The sequence below is a fragment of the Schistocerca nitens genome, chromosome 2, assembly GCF_023898315.1.
Source record: "Schistocerca nitens isolate TAMUIC-IGC-003100 chromosome 2, iqSchNite1.1, whole genome shotgun sequence".
Lineage (NCBI taxonomy): Eukaryota > Metazoa > Arthropoda > Insecta > Orthoptera > Acrididae > Schistocerca > Schistocerca nitens.
The window spans coordinates 205,613,125-205,630,547 of NC_064615.1; the positions used below are offsets into that span (position 1 = coordinate 205,613,125).

The window sequence follows — 17,423 nt, forward strand, 5'->3', positions numbered from 1 at the left end:
GGCAGCTCCGCACTCACGCCGTAGTTCGTAAACACTTGCAGTGTTAAAATTGCTGACTACATCCTTGGTGGAACCTATAATTTCGTGGATTCTGTGAGTGCTTCGAAAAACCGGTTAGAAACCTCGTCGGCAGAGGACGTTGCCCAGCCGTTCACTGGCGGCTTTTACATATGGTAAGTGTACCAGTGGAAGCTTCTCTTCTTTGCCTTCTTCTCGTGTTCTGCTCCCTAGGGTTTTAGCTACTGATATTGCCATCATAGCTGTTGGCACGAAACGTGTGTTGTAGCTCTTTTAATTCTTCTTTGATGTTATTTTCATCGCTTATCCGGTAGGCTCGGGCAGCCAACGTATGCAGAACAGAATACTTTAGAGCTGGGTGGTGGTGGCTCTCCACGTGCAGGTACCGATTAATGTGCATTGGTTTCTGGTACACTTTTTGTCCCTGTTTACCTTCGGCAGCCCTGTATACTTCCACATCCAGAAATGGCAAGGTACCATTGTTTTCAGTCTCATGTGTGAACTTCATATTTTTGTGCAGGCTATTTAAGTGCTGGAGGAAGTTTCCCAATTCCGCTTCACCGTGAGGCCAGATAACGAATGTGTCGTCCACATGTCGTAGCCAACAACTGGGACGTAACGGAGCAGAAGCTAGGGCCGTTTGCTCAAAGGCTTCCATGAACATGTCCGCAGCTACAGGGGAGAGCGGGGAACCCATTGCCACTCCATCTAACTGTTCGTGATATTTTCCCCGCTAGGTGAAGTATGTATTATGTTGTGAAACATCTGTCACCTAAGTTACGCCGTCTTGTGGGACAAACAGACTCTACGTGAAAGACTCTTCCCACTTCATACAACAGATTAGGGAAAAGCGAATAAAGCCATCAGACATTATGGTCAGCTTTGACATCAAGTCTCTCTTCATTAACGTACCTATTGAGGAGACTTTGCGCATTCTACAGGATCGGATCCCACCAGATATCTGCGATTTGGTGCGCTTATGCCTGTCATCTACATACTTCACCTGGCGGGGAAAATGTTACGAACACTCTGGTTCCCCGCTCTCCCCTGTAGCTGCGGACATCTTCATGGAAGCCTTTGAGCAAACGGCCCTAGCTTCTGCTCCGTTACGTCCCAGTTGTTGGCTACGACATGTGGACGACACATTCGCTATCTGGCCTCACGGTGAAGCGGAATTGGGAAACTTCCTCCAGCACTTAAATAGCCTGCACAAAAATATGAAGTTCACACATGAGCCTGAAAACAATGGTACCTTGCCATTTCTGGATGTGGAAGTATACAGGGCTGCCGAAGGTAAACAGGGACAAAAAGTGTGCCAGAAACCAATGCACACTAATCGGTACCTGCACGTGGAGAGCCACCACCACCCAGCTCTAAAGTATTCTGTTCTGCATACGTTAACTGCCCGAGCCTACCGGATAAGCGATGAAAATAACATCAAAGAAGAATTAACAGAGCTACAACACACGTTTCATGCCAACAGCTATGATGACAACATCAGTAGCTAAAACCCAAGGGAGCAGAACACGAGAAGAAGGGAAAGAAGAGAAGCTTCCACTGGTACACTTACCATATGTAACAGCCGCCAGTGAACGGCTAGGCAATGTCCTCTGCAGACGAGGTTTCTAACCGGTTTTTCGAAGCACTCACAGGATCCACGAAATTATAGGTTCCACCGAGGATGTAGTCAGCAATTTTAATACTGCAGGTGTTTACGAACTACGGTGTGAGTGCGGAGCTGCCTACATAAGAGAAACAGGGAGACCCGTCAACTTAAGAGTAGTAGAACACGAACGCTATGTACGATTATAACAACATAATAAATCGGCGATAGCGAACACCAACGTGACTGTGGACAACCTATCAGGTTCCAGGAGGCCTGAGTACTAGCGAAAGTATCGTGGATGCGAGAACGCAAAATACGGGACGCGATCTAAATTATTAAGCAGTCTGACAACATCGACAGAGAAGATGGCTACAAACTCCCGGCGTCCTGGCTGCCGGCTATCCCAGTCCAACGGGCAGCGAGCGGTCGCGGGGCAGAAGCTACACGGGACACGGACGTATCTGCACAAACAGCTGTAGAGCAACTGTCAGTCCACTTCCGCGCACTCCAGGAGGAAATCCTGCCGACCAGAAGCCGAACGCTGTTTGGCGGACAGCTACCAATCGTTGACGACATGAACATCCACGAATAGCCTCTTTCCTTCCATCTTCCCTTACGTCATGACTAGCCAATCATATTAGAGGGCCAATTAAGAGTTTTACAACAGTGATGTCAGATTAGATTAGAGATTAGATTAGATTAGTACTTGTTCCATAGATCATGAATACGACACTTTGTAATGATGTGGAACGTGTCAGATTAATGAAAGGTGTCTATACAAGATATTACATTAGACAAAATATTACACGACACTCAATATTAATTTTTTTTCGATAGTCTGTAATAAATAGAAGCACCCATCCCCATGCAAAACCGGTCGTGCCCTGACGAAGACCGTTGCAATTCGGCCGAAACGTCGTATTTAGTTTATTATTGTTGTTAGTTTTTAGCGATGATGCGGCATAATACCCAAAAGAATTTTAATCACTAAAAACATTCATGGATTTAAACATTCGTCTTTCAAACGTAAAAACGGAAACGAATAACATGAACACAAGCATTTCAAATGTAAAAGTGGATATGAATGCTTGCACTAACGATGTCAAGGCGATAGTAGGGAATGGACAGTCTGATTTAAAAGACGAGCAACAAAACTTATATTGGGGATGGAGGACACGATGGCCGGTCGCTGTGGCCGAGCGGTGCTAGGCGCTTCAGTCCGGAACCGCGCTCCTGCAACGATCTCAGGTTCTAATCCTGCCTCGGGCATGGATGTGTGTGATGTCCTTAGGTTAGTTAGGTTTAAGAAGTTTTAAGTCTAGGGGACTGATGACATCAGATGTTAAGTCCTATAGTGCTCAGAGCCATTTGAACCATTACCAGAGACTTACCACGATATGTAGTAAATTCCTCGTAGTGGTAAATTTTTTCTGGCACCCTGTACCTCACGCTGCTTCTCTACAGGTCGTTTTCATGGACGCCTTGGTGGGGAAGAACACTTCTGTTGCACGGAAAGTGTAGTGGTCCGACGACGTGATCCACACTTTCTCTTCTCAGGTACGCCGGTTACAGGCGCTCATCCACTTACTTGCAAAACGGCACCGTTACTCAGGAGCACATCGATGATACGGCCGAAAACCTCTCCATTTGTTCTCAAAGAAACTCTCCCCTTCTCAGCGCAAGTGATTAGCATTCGAACGGGAACACGTTGTGCATGAGGCCGTGCGATACTTTCGTGAGGACACTGAAGGAGGTGAAATAACGATCTTCACCGATTACAAACCGCTCATGCCAACGATCTTTGCCCGAGACGTTTCTGTCCTATGGACCTCATTAGTTAGTACACCACAATCGTCCGCTACGTTAGGAGGGCTGATAAGTTGTCACCGATTACATGCTGCGTGTGCATGCCATTTCTTCTCGCCTGGACTTGGAAGAACTAAAGTACATGCAGACAGAAGATCCAAACATTCAATCTCTGCAACGAGACTCTACCTCTGCACTGACATTAGAATAATTCCCTCCAACATAAAGTTTTTCGGCTAGTCATGACATGGCTCACCTGCGAATTAAGGCTACCACAGGCTTCGTGAGAGAACGTTTCGCCTGGCCTGTAGTAAAAAACGACTGTCGCTCTTGGACACATACATCCCTACCTTGAGGGGGGAGCAACTTCGGTCGTCATGCTCAGCTCCCTCTAGGACAATTCAGAATACCGAAACGACGGTTCCGTCATGTAAACCTCGACCTCGTGGGTTCTGTTTCCCCTTTGGAAGGTTTTAGGTACATACTATCAGTCATCGTTCATGCCAGAAGATTGGTAGAGGCTGTTCCCCTGTCAGACATATCTAACGATTCAGTCGCTTCAGCCTTTGTCACTACAGAGCCCTCCCACTTCAATTGTCTCTCTTGTATCATGACCAACCAAGGGAGACAATTCGAGTCACTCCTCTTTACTAGGTTATGTGGCCCGTGTAGTGTCAACAAATTCCAACCGACTGTGTACCAACCCCAGAGCAATGGACTGGCCGAGTTTTGGCACCACACACTTAAAGCAGCTCTCAAGTGTTACTTAGGCTTTTGGTTAGAGGCCCTTCTGTGGCTGTTACTCGGCATCCACATAGCCTTTTAAGACGACCTAAACTCTTCCTTAGCCACAATCTTATATAATGGACCTTTGATACTCCCTACTGCCAACATCCGAACTCCATCTCTGTGTGCTCGCACGGCTCACTATGCTCCAAGATGACATGGTCTATTCAGTATTACGACCTCCTTGCTCCGGCCTGCAATGGATGCTCTGGTGCACGAATATCACTTTAGACATTTGCCTCAATGGAAAACAACAGATTGTGTCGCTTAACTGAGTTAAACCTTTCTGGACCATTGACGCGGACCCTCCGTCGGTATCCGATTTTGAGATGTCATCCAAAGACATGCCTTCTACCATGTGCACCAACCATGAGTTCACCTCTGCGTGGGTACCTGCCGAAACCAGTACTCCATGTGATCACCCTATAATTTTAATTAATATTGTGGTTATGCTTGTTGCTGGTGATGAGGAAAGTTAGTTATTAGTATTTTTTTAATGATCTCATTCATAAGCAGCCATATCACAGTCATCACAGTCGCTCAAGAAAGTTATAATTAAGCTTTACTTGTTTAATCAGAATCGGACGATGACTCTCCTTGTGCGCAGTCTCGATGATTCGAAGCGATCAGCAGTCCTGTGTAAATGAAATGTCTTGGTTTTCTTGCGTTGCGTAGTCAGTCGGGAAACCTCATATCAAGCGGAAAGTTTGCTTTGATAGAGTTTAATTATCCGATGAAATAATGGAGCTCTTTGATTTAATAATTGCAGGTTCGTTTCCAATTCATCGGAAGTTCCCTTCTCATTACCAACGAAACGACACCTCCGTACAAATTTCCAATTAGAGAATAAATATATAATGAAATTCCTTACACACCTTTGATGTAAATGCTCAGTATATATTTTCTTGAGTAGCATACAATATATTTTCAATCTCTTTCTTCCAGTAATCTCGATAGCAAAATTACAATTATTCAATGCGGCTATTCGGCACGGAGAAGATCCTAGAAGTCCTCTCAACACACCAGAGAGAATATTACAAAGAGTAATTATGCGCTCGTGGAATAGTAATAGTACTGTACTACTTTGCGCATCGATTCTGCGAGTATGTAGATGGTCAAGTAGGAAACGTAATTCACTCATAGAATTGTGCAGGGATAATTAGTAGAATATAAAGAGATATTACAACCCCCTGCTGGACAATGTTCCCTTTCCCTGTGTGACCTCTACACCGTCATTGCCTCATTCTTCTCCAAGTGTTGCCATCTTCATGGTCTACATATCTGCATCCTGCATCGAGGATCTCTCTCTCCATCTGCGAGATGGCACCCTTTTCGTTCTTCGCGCTCCTTCACATATGCTCGACGACTCAGGAACGCCCACATCGCTGTTCTCCGCTCCTTCGAGCTTCCACACGACGCTGACTCAGACAACATCGTGGCTTCCATCGAGAACAATGGTCCTCTCTCTGTCACTGCCCCACTAATTACGCACCATCCCTCTATGCGGTGGGACCCGACAGTCCTGCTCACTCGAGTGGGTTGGCCTCTGTGTCCTCCTCACTGGCTATGGGACTACGTGGCTCTGGGATCCATGGCTTCACACTGCCTCGAGAAATTTTCCAGTCGTGTCTCCTTCATGAGTCTACAATGACATGACTGGTCATGAAATCTTGCACATCTCTTTGCCTGACGCCAACCGGTTGCCACTCTTCCCTGTCGACCACAGAACCAGCACTTTATTTCCATCTCCATGCTCCACACTACTTGGGGGGGGGGGGGGGGGGGGGGGGGACTCTGTGGTGAGTATTGACAGCTGATCGACTATCGAGAGTCTGCCTAAACTGCTGCTGTGAAGCTGAGTGATACCATCTTAGGGCCAGCCTGTTTTCTCTTGCCATTGTCATCGTTAGTGAATTACGACTTCGTATCAATGTCTTGTAATAAAATACTTTTCGTTGCGTAAAGTGATCATATGTTATTATATTCACCAAGTATAGTGTCTTGGTTCCATAGACCTTTACCTTTCACAATAATACACACACACACACACACACACACACACACACACACACACACACACACACACACACACACACATATATATATATATATATATATATATATATATATATATATATATATATATATATATATATAACCTAATGGAGCACTTGGGAATTTCTGTGAGGCTTTTTGTGGATGACGATTCTGTATACAGAGAAGTCTCAATGCTAGAAAACTGTAATGAAGTAAAGTGAAAGAATACAGGCAGCTGACTCTTAACATAAATAAAAATATAAATCTAACGCTCTACATATAAATAAGCAGAAAGTCCCATTATTGTATCATTACAAGATTGTAGAACAATCGCTGGATGTAATCGCATCCATAAAACATCTAGGAATATGTATACAGAACAATTTAAAGAGAATCAACCACATAAAACTGAAAGCAAGTAAGATAGATACCAGACTGAGATTCACTGGAAGAAACCGCAGGAAATGCAATCCACCCACAAAGGAGATAGCTTACAAAAACCTCATTTGACCAATACCTGAGTATTGCTCACCAGCCTGAGATCCGTACCGCCTAGAATTGATATACAAAACAGGGAAGATCCAAAGGAGAGCAACACGTTTCATTAGGAATCATTTAGTAAGCATGAAATCATATGGAGATACTCAGCCAACTCAAGTGGCAGATGCTGCAAGAGGGGCATTCTGAATCACCATGTGGCTTATTATTAAAATTCTGGGAAAGTACATTTCTGGAATAGTCTATCAATATATTTCTTATTCCAGCACATAACTTGGAAAAAGACATTGAAGACAAAATGAGAGAGCCTTAATCTTACATCGAGGCTTAGTGTCAATCATTCATTTTGTGGCCCCTTCATGACTGGAACAGCAAAGGGAGAAGGTGAAAGTGGTACACAAAGTATTCTCTGCTGCACACCGTCAGGTAGCATGCAAAGTGCAGCTGTAGATGTAGACTAAGTAAAAATGAGTGGTTGAATTAATCGTAAGATGTAACATTTAAAAATGCAAATAAATGTTTTTCAGTGTTTGCCTGTTGCATTATCCAGCATTCAGATTTAGAGTTATGTAAATCAATATGAAATGACCATTTCTGTTTTATTCTTAGTGAAAAATGTTTTAATGTGGATATTTTTATGTACATTTTAATGTTGCATGCCAGTGTCATGTAATTTAAGGTAGCTTTTTACTAGTGCTTTCAAAAATATTCCAGGTAGTTCTGTGGGTGCCGCATTGACCTTCCCTCTCTGTGGGATGATCATTCACTTTTTCAACTGGCAGGCAGTGTTTTATGTAACTGGTACAATTGGAATAATATGGTTCATCGGTTGGTGGTTGCTTGTGTATGACAATCCAGCAGATCATCCCAGAATTAGTGAGTCAGAGCTCAAACACATCCAGAATGGTATTGGGGACAGTGTTTCTGAAAAGAAGGTGACTATTGCTCTAGCATAAATATTAGTATCAAGAAAGGCTACCACAAATATTGGTTTGATCTGAGACTGATTCTGATATTGATTTGATTTCTGCTTATGAAAAATTTGTGTATGTGAAATTATGAATTAGCTGTGAATAATTATTATCATTCATTAATTTCCATAAATCCTATAGTGTAAAAGAGCTTTTAGGGATGTGCAGTCACTCAAGTTTTATATTAACTGGCAAAGCAGTATACTAACAACCAATAATAGCAAAAGATAATCTAATTGTATTGATAATTATTGAAATTACTTCTGAATTACTTTACTTTAAACTCAGTGTAAGAAAATGAGAGACTCTCACTTAACAAGTGCTGGAATAATATTGGTAAGAATATTAAACATATATTTTATGTTTTACTTCATTATACATTCAGTTAAGTCATTTACTGCTTCAATATTATTGTGGCCTTTAAGCAACAAGCATAGACACTCATATGGATTTTCTGGAAATTAATGTATCTTCAGTTATAGAAAAATAACAACTAATTGAAGGATTCATAGAGATTACAACCACATGATTGTATAAATAACTGTTAGTCACACATCACTTCCATTTTACTTCAGATGATTATGTAGATAGTCCTACAATTCAGTCTCACAATGAGTGGGAAAAGTCCCCTTCTATTTTTTGGGGTGTTGTTATATTGTTTGCCACTCCCTTAGAAATAGAAAGCAGCTGTAAATATAAAGCTTTTTCATTTCCTTCCAGTATCTTCCTCTTAACCTAAAAGAGCTGCGTTTTGAGTAACATCTGTCATCACTAAATTAAGAAGGGCTAAATTCCCTACAGTTTTGATCTTGAGGACTTTCTTCATCTGGTGTTTCATTTTGGATAAATTGTCCATTGAAATTATGGACTGGAAAGCATTGCTTGGTATCTGCCTTACTTGTTTTTCATTTTTGCATTCATTCATTCATTAACCCTCATTAACTTTGTATTTCTATCCTTTAAAAATTGGGTTGTGGTAGCATGCTGAAGGGTGGAAGTAAAGTAACCAAATGACACAAACATGCTTACATTTTTAAAGAAAGATTGAATAGGGAGGATGATAATGGCATTTATCATAATTAGTAAATACAAATAATAGTTTATGTAAAATGTCTGGAACAACCTAAGTACACCAAGAAAAGAAATAATAACCCCTAAGAGAAATCACACTAATGTCTAAGGTTGTGACCTCTGTGAATGATAATGACCTCAGTTTGGTGTGGAATGCTGTCTGAGTTTGTTCAGGTATGGCAGATCCATGTGAAGCCATTCAGTGATGATTTTATATTAATTGGCAAAGCAGTATACTAACAACCAATAATAGCAAAAGATAATCTAATTGTATTGATAATTATTGAAATTACTTCTGAATTACTTTACTTTAAACTCAGTGTAAGAAAATGAGAGACTCTCACTTAACAAGTGCTGGAATAATATTGGTAAGAATATTAAACATATATTTTATGTTTTACTTCATTATACATTCAGTTAAGTCATTTACTGCTTCAATATTATTGTGGCCTTTAAGCAACAAGCATAGACACTCATATGGATTTTCTGGAAATTAATGTATCTTCAGTTATAGAAAAATAACAACTAATTGAAGGATTCATAGAGATTACAACCACATGATTGTATAAATAACTGTTAGTCACACATCACTTCCATTTTACTTCAGATGATTATGTAGATAGTCCTACAATTCAGTCTCACAATGAGTGGGAAAAGTCCCCTTCTATTTTTTGGGGTGTTGTTATATTGTTTGCCACTCCCTTAGAAATAGAAAGCAGCTGTAAATATAAAGCTTTTTCATTTCCTTCCAGTATCTTCCTCTTAACCTAAAAGAGCTGCGTTTTGAGTAACATCTGTCATCACTAAATTAAGAAGGGCTAAATTCCCTACAGTTATGTTGTGGGAGCACTGATTGTTACATGCCATCCAGTGTTCCTGATAGTCCCAGACATTTGCTATGGGATCAGTATTTGGTGATTTTGGAGGCTAGTCAAGGAGTGATGAGGTGCCTGAGTGTTCGTCAAACCAGGAACATATGAGGACAACCCTGCAGACATGGCAGTTCTCATGTTGGAATAAAGGGGTGTTCTCAACACAATTATCATGAAAATGTAGTAGAAAGTAGAGTACTTGATCACTGAGAATGTTGAGATAAACATCCTGGTTCATGTTCATGCTAATGTGAACGAGTGTCCTAAGTCACAGTACAAAATATGCCCCCAAACATCACAGCACCACCTCTGACATGAACTATGTTCTCCTTAAGGTTCCTCCAAGTGAGCAGATAGCAATGGGGTAGAGGACTTCTCGCTTCTCAGGCTTTCCAGGATAAAAAGACAGAAACTAATATGTAATATTACAAATAATGCTGCTTGCATGTTATATACATATATTACAGTGCATATTTTATCTCACAGCTCCTTATACCTTCTCCTTTCCTTTCAGTAACGTTAATAAAAGAAGCCAATTAACCAGTGAAAGAAGTGCTTCAGTAATGAATTAAAAACTTTTAATATGTAAATAAGAGAGGACTGGGACTGAAGACAACTAAGTCTTGTTTAATTTAATATAGAAAACTGTTACGCAAAAAATGCACAACTTTGAAGTTATGGGCAAAAGTTTGGAAGTCAGATTTTTTTGCCTGTACTACCTTTTTTCATACTTATAAGGTGCCAAAGTTCAAATTTGCAATCAGAAAACCAAATTACATAGATTTGTAAATTTTCAGAACTTCTGTAAGACATATCAAGTCGGTATTGTGCTGTAACATAATCACATGGTACAAACAGTAACAGTTTTCAGCAAAGAATGAATGTGTTTTATTATAAACCGTGACTAATGTGTAAATTAATAATTTTCCCTCATGTCTGAAATGTAAATTTATGTTGCAGCTTCCTATTCCATGGTGTAAAATTCTTACAAGCTGGCCGCTCCTAGCGAACATAATGCTTGCATGGGGATGTATATGGGGAATGTTCACTCTTTTAACTCAAGCACCTACATATTTCCGCAATGTTCATGGATGGAGTGTGCAGAAGGTAATTATATGATCTATATCTGTTCTCCTGTTTATGTTATACTTGTTCTCAATCATTTTATGCACCCATATTATGAAGAAATGCTTACATACCTACTTCTGTAAATAAATGGACACCAGTTGCTGTAATACATAAAACATTGCAGATAATATAGAATGAACAGATCTAATGAAAATGGGAGACAAAGACTATGATTCAGGTTCTCAAAAATTCAGATCAGACTGTGAATGAAGACTGAGCATCTAGAAGGACATTTTATCAGTTTTCAACAAATTTCTCATTGCAGTGAATATTGTTAATCTTTAATATTAACTGCAGAAAAGAGTCAATGAATTTCCATCTGATCTGAAAACTGTGTGGATGAAAATGTTGTGGGTTTCAGCTACTAAATTCGGCTGAGATAGACACTGAAACCCAACTAGTTGATATAACTCAGTTATTTATTTGTCTCTCAAACACACTATAAGCAAGCATGCGCATATACAGAAATGATCGAAGGGAAACTGAAATCGAGGACTGTCACTTCCTTCATCAAAGTTGTTCAGTTCATCGTTGCTTGCCACTGCTGAGGCACCCCCCCTCACCCACACCCCCCTCCCCACCACCGGTTGTGCCCCCCCTCCCCCGCACCCCCCTCCCCGCCACCGGTTGGGCGGAGCACAGAGAAGATGAGGAACTAACGAGACTGGTGAAGAGGTGGTCGGCCAGCGTTGGGAGGACCACATAGGAAGCTTTTATGACCAGCTATGTCGTAGCTGGTCCTGAAGGATGGCACATCTGGGCCTTTTCTCAGTGATAGATGGAGGTTGAAGGCACAAATGCCTGGAAAAACGTAGTTTCGGATCCAAACTGGCGGTTGCAGGCGTCGGTCCTTGCGGGAAAGGTGTGTCTCCATCAAGTTTTCGAGATATTGCGAAGGCACTGGCAGCAGAACAATAATTGAGCGGCAGCCGTCTCTGACAATTCTGGACACCATGTTGACCTCGTCAGCATTGACTAGTATCCAGAAATAGCAAAGTAAATAGATGTGAGTGGTGGATGAGTCATCGTGTTTGGGCATCGGAGTAGCAAACATTAAGATCGTCGTGTCATGGAGTTGGATGGAGAAGTCGTCGATGCGAAAGTCGAAGACGTTTACTGTGAAAACAGCAGTACTGGGTGGGGAATGGGGGAGGGTGGGAGGAGAGAAAATGAAGAGTACTCGCATATCCCAGCTGCACGACATACTGGGTGGAGTCAACGTCATACGAGGCAGTAGCGTCGTCTCTTGCTTCTCCCATATCAGTGACAGTAGCCAAGGAAGGTCCATCATTGAGGGTCCAATGGGGTTTTACTCTGTTGAGGGAAACTGCTTGGCACTTCCTTTTGATTGAGGTATTCCTGAAACACTTGTAGTCTGAGGGTAGTGTCTTGATTAGTAGTCAAAACGTCCACTGTTCTGGGTTCGAATACCGCCACGTTTAAATTTTGAATAAAAATAATTAGCAGTGGCGGCCGAAGACATCTGGCATGAGAAGTCACCCCTCATTCAGCCAACGATCTTGTTAAAGAGAGCGGGGGAGCGGACAGAAGTTCAGGGCACTCTCTTGCCCTTGGAGTGAGAATGTACCTCTAAATGTGGAATAATCAGCAATGACCAACGGCATGAGAATGAAGAAGGCAGTGGAATCCACTGCAGTAAAGACACATAATGTGTATCCACAGGACATGTGGCGTGTAACTGAGCCGGCCGAAGTGGCCGTGCGGTTAAAGGCGCTGCAGTCTGGAACCGCAAGACCGCTACGGTCGCAGGTTCGAATCCTGCCTCGGGCATGGATGTTTGTGATGTCCTTAGGTTAGTTAGGTTTAACTAGTTCTAAGTTCTAGGGGACTAATGACCTCAGCAGTTGAGTCCCATAGTGCTCAGAGCCATTTGAGCCATTTTTGAGCGTGTAACTGAAAAAGTGACATGATGATTTCTTCATAGGCAAAAAATTCCTGACTAGTCCACCATTTAGGTCTCCAGGAGCGGATTGCCAAGGGGCAGGTGAACACGAGAAAAGCATTGAATAAACAACGAAAGGATAACATTCCACGAGTCGGGGCGTGGGATGCCAAAATTTTGATAGGAAAGCTATAAAATCTGAAAAAGGAAAGCGTTAAGGCTTAATCTAGATATAGTAGGGATCGGTGAAGTGAAATGGAAAGAATACTAGGATTTTTGGTCAGACGAGTATAGCGTAATATCAACAGCGGCATGCAAACAGTATAATTGGAGCAGGTTTCGTAATGAATAGGAAGATAGGGCAAAGAATGGTTTACTGAGAACAGTTCAGTGATAGGGTTTTTCTTATCAGACTCGACAGCAAACCATCATTGAAAACGATAGTTCAAGTATATATGTCGACGTCGCAAGCCGAAGATGAAGACATAGAGTATATGAGAATACTTCAGTACACAAAGAGAGATGAAAATGTAATAGTCATGGAAGATTGGAATGCGATTTTAGGGGAAGGAGTAGAAGAAAGGGTTACTGGAGAATATGGGCTTGGTACTAGGAATGAGAGAGGAGAAAGATTAATTGACTTCTGCAATATGTTTCAGCTAGTAATAGCGAATACTATGTTCAAAAATCACCGGAGGAGGAGGTGTACTTGGAAAAGCCCGGAACATACGGGAAGATTTCAGTTAGACTACGTCATGGTCAGGCAGAGATTTCGAAATCAGATGTTGGATTCGAACGTGTACCCAGGAGAAGATATTGATTCAGACCACAATTTAGTAGTGATGAAGAGTAGGCTGAAGTTTGAGAGAAGTGTGCAAAGAAGTTTGAGAGAGTGTGCAAATAAGTGGGATACAGAAGCACTAAAGAATGAAGACGTTCGCTTGAAGTTCTCTGAGGCTATAGATACTGCGATAATGTGTAGCTAACTAGGCAGTCAAGATGAAGAAGAATGGACAACTCTAAACAGTGCAGTCACAGAATTTGGAAAAAAAAAATCGTCGGTACAAAGAAGGTAACCGAACCGTGGGTAACAGCAGGAATACTTCGGAAGACTGAAGTTTAACAAAAGAAAATGTTCAGGGCAATTAAGGAATACAGACAAACAAGTCACTTAGGAATGAAATAAATAGGAAGTGCAGGGAAGCTAAGACGAAACGGATGCAAGCAAAATGTGAAGAAATGGAAAAAAGAAATGATTTTCAGGACTGACTCAGCGTACAGAAAAGTCAAAACAACCTTTACTGAAATTACAAGCAAGAACGGTAAAATTAAGAGTATAATAATAATTTCTTTGTTAAGTACACACGAGAGAGTGGATATGTGGAAAGAGTACAATGTAGGCCTCTATGATAGAGAGGACGTGTCTGATTATGTGATGGAAGAAGAAACAGGAGTAGATAGGGAAGAGAGAGGGGATCCAGTATTAGAAACAGAATTTAAAAGAGCTTTGGACAACTGAAGCTGAAGTAAGGCACAAGAGATATATTCCATTCCATTGGAATTTCTAAAATAATTGGGGAAGTGGTAACAAAACGCCAATACACGTTGGTGTGCAGAATGTATGAGTCTAGTGATGTAACACCTGACTTTCGGAAAAACATCATCCACACAATTCAGAAGATTTCATGAGCCGACAAGGGTGAGAACTATGGTACAATTAACTTAAAAGCTCATGCTTCCTAGTTGCTAACAAGAAAAATATACCGAAGAATGGAAAATTGAGGATGTGTCAGATGACGATCAATTTGGCTTTGGGAACGGGAAAGGCACCAGAGAGGCATTTCTGACGTTGCGGTTGACAATGGAAAGAAAAATCAAAGCACGTTCATAGAAAGTGTCGATCTGGAAAAAGAGTTCGACAATGTAAAATGGTGGAAGATGTTCGAAATCTGAAAAAAAAGTCGGCTAAACTATATGGAAAGACAGGTAGTTAATATACAGTATGTTGTTGTTGTTGTCTTCAGTCCTGAGACTGGTTTGATGCAGCTCTCCATGCTACTCTATCCTGTGCAAGCTTCTTCATCCCCCAGTACTTACTGCAACCTACATCCTTCTGAATCTGTTTAGTGTATTCATCTCTTGGTCTCCCTCTACGATTTTTACCCTCCACGCTGTCCTCCAATGCTAAATTTGTGATCCCTTGATGTCTCAGAACATGCCCTACCAACCGGTCCATTCTTCTTGTCAAGTTGTGCCACAAACTCCTCTTCTCCCCCATTCTATTCCATACCTCCTCATTAGTTACGTGATCTACCCATCTAATTTTCAACGTTCTTCTGTAGCACCACATTTCGAAAGCTTCTATTCTCTTCTTGTCCAAACTATTTATCGTCCATGTTTCACTTCCATACATGGCTACACTCCATACAAATACTTTCAGGAACGACTTCCTGACACTTAAATCTATACTCGATGTTAACAAATTCCTCTTCTTCAGAAGCGCTTTCCTTGCCATTGCCAGTCTACATTTTATGTCCTCTCTCCTTCGACCATCATCAGTTATTTTGCTCCCCAAATAGCAAAACTCCTTTACTATTTCAAGTGTCTCATTTCCTAATCTAATTCCCTCGGCATCACCCGACTTAATTCGACTACATTCCATGATTTTCGTTTTGCATTTGTTGATGTTCATCTTATATCCTCCTTTCAAGACACTGTCCATTCTGTTCAACTACTCTTCCAAGTCCTTTGCTGTCTCTGACAGAATTACAATGTCATCGGCGAACCTCAAAGTTTTTATTTCTTCTCCATGGATTTTAATACCTACTCCGAATTTTTCTTTCGTTTCCTTTGCTGCTTGCTCAATATACAGATTGAATAACATCGGGGAGAGGCTACAACCCTGTCTCAGTCCCTTCCCAACCACTGCTTCCCTTTCATGTCCCTCGACTCTTATAACTGCCATCTGGTTTGTGTACAAATTGTAAATAGTTTTTCGCTCCTGCCATCTGGTTTCTGTACAAATTGTAAATAGACTTTCGCTCCCTGTATTTTACCCCTGCCACCTTTAGAATTTGAAAGAGAGTATTCCAGTCAACATTGTCAAAAGCTTTCTCTAAGTCTACAAATGCTAGAAACGTAGGTTTGTCTTTCCTTAATCTTTCTTCTAAGATAAGGCGTAAGGTCAGTATTGCCTCACGTGTCCCAACATTTCTACGGAATCCAAACTGATCTTCCCCGAGGTCGACTTCTACCAGTTTTTCCATTCGTCTGTAAAGAATTCGCGTTAGTATTTTTCAGCTGTGACTTATTAAACTGACAGTTCGGTAATTTTCACATCTGTCAACACCTGCTTTCTTTGGGTTTGGTAGTTATTATATTCTTCTTGAAGTCTGAAGGCTCCCCCAAGGCTGTCAGTAGTTCTAATGGAATGTTGTCTACTGCAGGGGCCTTGTTTCGACTCATGTCTTTCAGTGCTATACAGTATGTACAAGATCCAAAAGGGAATAATAATAGCGGAAAAGCAACAACAAAGTACTCGGATTAAAAAGCGTGTAAGGCAGGGATGTATTCTTTCACCCTTACTGCTCAATCTGTATATATAAAATGCAGTGATGGAAATAAGGGAAAGAGTCAAGAGCGGAATTAAAATTCAATGTAAAAGGACATCAATGATAAGATTCGATGATGATGTTGCTAGCCTCATGATCTGCTGAATGGAATGAACAGTTTAATGAGTACAAAATATCGATTGAAAGTAAATCGCAGAAAGACGAAAGTAATGAGAAGTAGCAGAAATAAGAACTCTGATAAACTAAACGTCAGGGTTGGTGACCACAAAGTAGATGAAGTTAAGGAATTCTACATAGGTAGCAAAATAGTCCATGGCGGACAGGGCAAGGAGGACTCTAGCACTGGCAAAAACCGCATTCCTGATCAAGAGAAGTCTACTGGTATCAAACACAGACCTTAATTTAAGGAAGCAATTTTTGCGAATGTACGTTTGGAGTAGAGCATTGCATGGTAGTAGAACAAGGACTGTGGGAAAACCGGAAAAGAAGAGATTCAAAGAAATTGAGATGTTGTGCTACAGAAGAATGTTGAAAATTAGGTGGACTGATAAGGTAAGGAATGAGGAGGTTCCCTGCAGAATCGGTGAGGAAAGGAATTTATGTGAAACACTGACAAGAAGAAGGGATGTGATAGAAGGACAGCAGTTAAGCTGCGGAGGGTAAAAACTGTAGTGGAAGACAGAGACTGGTATGCTTCTAGCAAATAATTGAGGACATAGGTTGCAAATACTACAAGAGCACAGGAGAGGAATTCGTGGTGGGCCACATCAAACCAATCAGAAGACTGATAACTGAAAAAAAGTAAAAAGAAAAGGAAAGATGTCAGTGGTGTTACTCGTGTAGCTGAGTGTCTAGTGCGGGCCTGAATATGGTGGCTGAGGTGCTGCCCGAAGTGTTGTCGTCAAGTAACAACACGATTTTGCAATGAGCCAGTACTTTATGTATAAGCAAAGACGACAGGGTGTGTGGCCGTGGGGCTGGGATGCATGTGTTTGCAGTATGTGAGCACACATGCTTGACTATGTCAGGGACGAACTCATATTGGGATGGGAGCTCGGAGTCTTCCACAAAGTCAGCCGGTAGCACAAGGGGCTCACCATAAAGGATATCTGCAACAGAAGCATTCAAGGCATCTCTGTGGGCAGAGCGAGTGCT

General features: G+C 41.5%; 1 protein-coding gene across 1 annotated transcript in view; it reads left to right on the forward strand.

Annotated features, from left to right (window-relative positions):
- Positions 1-17,423, forward strand: part of LOC126234323 (sialin-like) — a 155,739-nt gene that overhangs the window by 92,891 nt on the left and 45,425 nt on the right. Inside the window, exons 5-6 of the mRNA XM_049943009.1 lie at positions 7,466-7,686; positions 10,626-10,772. Of these exons, the coding sequence (XP_049798966.1) occupies positions 7,466-7,686; positions 10,626-10,772 (368 nt within the window). The remainder of the gene's footprint in view (positions 1-7,465; positions 7,687-10,625; positions 10,773-17,423) is intronic.